Raw genomic sequence first — 4,267 nt, 5'->3', positions numbered from 1 at the left:
AAATGAGTTCAAGATAACATCGGGTCATTAATAACAATAAAATAAAATGATCTGGAGGGCCGGATAGAATTGCCCGGAGGGCCGGATCTGGCCCCCGGGCCTTGACTTTGACATATGTGTTATGAATGGAGACACATAACACACACACACACACACACACACACACACACACACACACACACACACCCTCCTCCCCCAATGATTAAGCTCCTATTATAAATAAATGGTCTACACTGATTATGTCTGAGGGGTAAATGAGCCCCCAGCAGCTGATGGCTCTGGGTTTTTTTAGGTATTTGAATAAAATAAATTAGAAAAAAGTATATTTTTAAAATAGTTTAAACAATACAATATGTTTTTTTTTCTTGTATAAGTAAAAATAAAATCTACCCATAGAGATAGTAGAATTTGTCTTGGTAAGAATTAAAAAAATAATGTGAAATTATGCTTTTCTAATACAGAATCTATATGAAAATATCTACTTGAGCTGCCACAAACAATTATTTTAATAGTCAACTAATATTTTTTCCAATTAGTCGACTAATCAGGTCACGCGCAAAGTGGAGGTAAAGCAAACATCTTAACCATCATTTTCTTGTCCGCTTCGTCCCTTTTGGGGTCGCGGTGGTGCTGGAGCCAATCCCGGCTACTGAAGGGCGAAGGCGGGGTTCACCCCGGACTGGTCGCAAGTCTGTCTCAGGGCCACAATCACACACATCCACTCTCACATTCACACCTAGGGGCAATTTAGAGTCACCATCATTAACTTCAATCCTGCAGCTTCCGTCCTTCAATGGTTTCTGGCATTAAAACAAGATTAAATCAAATGAGGTCGGCATCTGAAACAAACCGTTTTTCACTAAAGATAAAGTTTTGGTCTCACTGACTCAAATGTAGAAAAAGTGCATTTATTGGTGCTGATCGCTCACAACTTTGTTCAACTTTACTACACTCTGACTCCATATGAATATAAAGTAACGACTGATCCACTATTAAACTAGTCGATTAGTCGACTAATTGTTGCAGCCCTACTAGCTACAAACTACCATGTTTAGGTGTCATGCTCTGATAGTTAGAAATATTATCTCCTAAAATAACCGTGTGTTATTTTAAAAAAGTTTTACATCTTTAAAGTTGGCATATCTATAGATACTGTATATACCTTTTCTGCCACAAAAATCCTATTTTAAGCACCCCAACAGTCCAACTATTCTAATTTCTAAACCAATCTGCTACAATGTCCCATTTTAAGAAAATAATGTCAAAATTGTGAGTTAATAAAAACTAGTTTCATGAAAGATTTGTCTTAAAATAAAATGTTTTCGAGATCAAATGACTCTATACATTAAAATTTCTCAGCAAATTGTTTTATCTTATTGAAAAGTTACTAGTAAGTTAGTTTTGTCTCATGTAAAACTAGACATACTTTATAGATATTTTGTGTTTTTTCCCCATTTCTAATGATAAATAACTAAAATACAAGATTTATAATAAAACTGGGAATGGTCAACATCAGCCAAACACTGAAATACTAAGTCAGTCAGATCTGAATCATCTGTCAAGTCTTCGGTCCAGCATCAACAGATAATCTCCACGCGCGTCTTCCCCGCGTGATTACCTGCCAGCATAGGTGTGACACCAACCCCACCCTGATCCATCTTCACCCACAAGTCTCTGCAGCACTTTGGAACCAACAGCACAAACAGATCCAATCTGATTTCTCCAAGACTTTTAACTTTAAGAAAAGTGGTTTTGATCTGACACGGATTATTTTAAACCCTCAAATCTCGGAGAATTCTTTACCTTCCCGGGAGTTCTGAGCTGCAGACCAGCGCGGGATCACGCACAGCATCACCCATGTCAGCACGCGGGGATCCATCACTGACAGACCAGGTCCACACGCACACAGCAGATCCCGACTGGATCCCGGAGTCCTGCACTCCGCGCGGCTCAGAAGCGCGCGGCAGACGCAGAATTCCTACGTGGACCTGAAGCGCAGATGGGCCGGTTCTCCTCCGAGGACCGGTTCTTCTCAACTGATCCCGCACCCTGCTGCGGACCCGGAGACTGAGAGCGTTCAAACTGGAAGTCTAACCTGCAGAACGTGGGCGCAAAGTGAACTCACAAGCGAGCGCCTCCGCGCAACAGGAAGGAGAGCTTCCCAGAACGCCCTTCAAAATAAGATACAGCTTCTCTGTAAATGAACATCAAGTCCAGCCAGTCACGGTTGACTGTTAGTCATAAGATTATCAGCCAGTCACGGTTGACTGTTAGTCATAAGATTATTAAATTATACACGTTAAAGAACTACAGGCATCAAATGTTTTCTATGGGAAATTACCGTATATTCCCCTGTTATCTTAGTGTGTTATTTTGTGAGAAAGGAAAACAACTCATCTGTATTTTATTTGAATTTACTTATTTATATTTGACAGAAAAAACGATAAAATATATGAAACAACACATGGAACTAGATCAGTCAAGGGTATTAAGGGTATTTATCCAAGGAATAGAAAAGTATGAAAGTAAACCAGCTTCATTTAATAACAACACAACTTCAATTTCAAAATAAAAAATGTACTACCATAAGTTACATTTATAAAGTTTGGTTTGACCAGACAAGCCATGTTGTGTAAAATATATGTTAATATTTGTAGAATAGAAATGGACAGAAAAAAATGAAAAAGGAATGTAATGAATATATGTCCAAATCTATATGTTTACAATGACTTTATTTTCCATTTTTATGCATCAAATAAAAGTGACTGAGTCAGACGTGAATGTTTCCGTGATGAGTTAATTCTCTAGAATCCACTTGTCTTTTCGACCTGCTTAAACGAGGTCATGCGTTTCCTGGAGCTTACCTGGACATGCTGTCAGGTGAAGCCGGGATTCACCTGGGCCGGTTCACCAGTCCATCACAAGTCCACATAGAGCACATGTGTCAAAGTCAAGGCCCGGGGGCCGGATCCGGACCTCTGGGTAATTCCATCCGGCCCTCCAGATCATTTTATTTAATTGTTATTAATGGTTCGATGTTATCTTGAACACATTTCTAACTTGTATAATTTTGACTAAATATATTTTTATAGAGAGTAAAATATTGAAAGTTATTTAAGGTTTAAGTTGATTTATTCTGGAATGATATTCCTGCCTTTTTATTATTCATAATTATATTAAAAAGTTACTGTTTTAAAGTTTTAAAAATTGGCATTCTGCTACCTATTTGGAGTATTTTGGCATTTACTAAGATTTTAGGCTATTTTGGAGTTTGGCTAATGTTTCAGCTACATGCTAGCTGTTTTGGCTAATTTTGGCTTTTTTCAGTTTTTTAGGTTATTTTTAAGTTTAGCAAATTTTTCAGCTACAGGCTAGCTATTTTGGCTAACATACATTTTTTTGAATTTTTTTTAAGGATAACTTGGCATTTAGCTAATATTTCAGCTATCAACTTTAGCGTTTTAGCTATCAGCTTCAGCATCTTCAGCGGCCAAATTCAGCTCACAGCATTCACACTAGCATTATTACAGGTAATGTATATATCTAATATTTTGAAAATGTAACATTTTAAAGTTTTAATAATGTAGGTTTGGAGTGTCCGAGTTATCCTGTTCGGTCTGTGACCTGAGGTGTGTTTTGGATTTTGGCCCCTTGTGTGATTGAGTTTTACACTCCTGACATGGAGACACACTCACAATCACACCTGAGGGACAATCTAGAGACACGGGTGAGGCATGTTTCTGGATCAGGGAGGAAACTGGACAAAACCCGCACATGAAACTCATAACTCCAAACTCCAAATAATAAAGGTCCCTGCTGGGATTTGAACTGGAGCCTTCCCAATAAGTCTGACCACTATACCACAGTCCAGGTGGTGCACCTGTTTGGTGCCACTAAACATTTTTTTAAAACTTTGATTTATTTTGAAAGGGGCCGGTTTGACTTCCGCTTTTGCTGAGCTTGACTCCTCTCAGAGAGCAGCTTCTCTGTTCCTTCTGGCTCCAGAGTTCTTTTCAGCTTTTTAAAAATAGAAAATATTTTCACCTTCCAGGTTTCAACAGTTTGAATTGAAACCAACACGAACACAAATGACACAGGAAGTCCTCCTCTGTTTAAAAAAACAGAAAGCTGGACTCAGTCACATATCTCTTCATGATTTTGAACACAAATTCACTTCATTTATATATGATTATACATTACTTTAACAGCTTTTGAACTAGTTATCCACTCAAGATTCATGTTTCAGTTTTCTTCGATTTAAAAACCC

General features: G+C 38.1%; 1 protein-coding gene across 1 annotated transcript in view; it reads right to left on the bottom strand.

Moving 5' to 3' along the window:
• vwa1 (von Willebrand factor A domain containing 1) overlaps nt 1-2,143 on the bottom strand; it is a 12,963-nt gene extending 10,820 nt beyond the window's left edge. The window contains exon 1 of the mRNA XM_024293857.2: nt 1,804-2,143. Coding sequence (XP_024149625.1) covers nt 1,804-1,879 — 76 coding nt within the window. The 5' untranslated portion in view covers nt 1,880-2,143. The remainder of the gene's footprint in view (nt 1-1,803) is intronic.
• Nucleotides 2,144-4,267: the final 2,124 nt, after the last annotated feature.

This window comes from Oryzias melastigma, linkage group LG7, assembly GCF_002922805.2.
Source record: "Oryzias melastigma strain HK-1 linkage group LG7, ASM292280v2, whole genome shotgun sequence".
Classification (NCBI taxonomy): Eukaryota; Metazoa; Chordata; class Actinopteri; order Beloniformes; family Adrianichthyidae; genus Oryzias; species Oryzias melastigma.
Note: the sequence above shows the minus strand (reverse complement) of the source record. Positions and strands in the feature narration are given on the sequence as shown.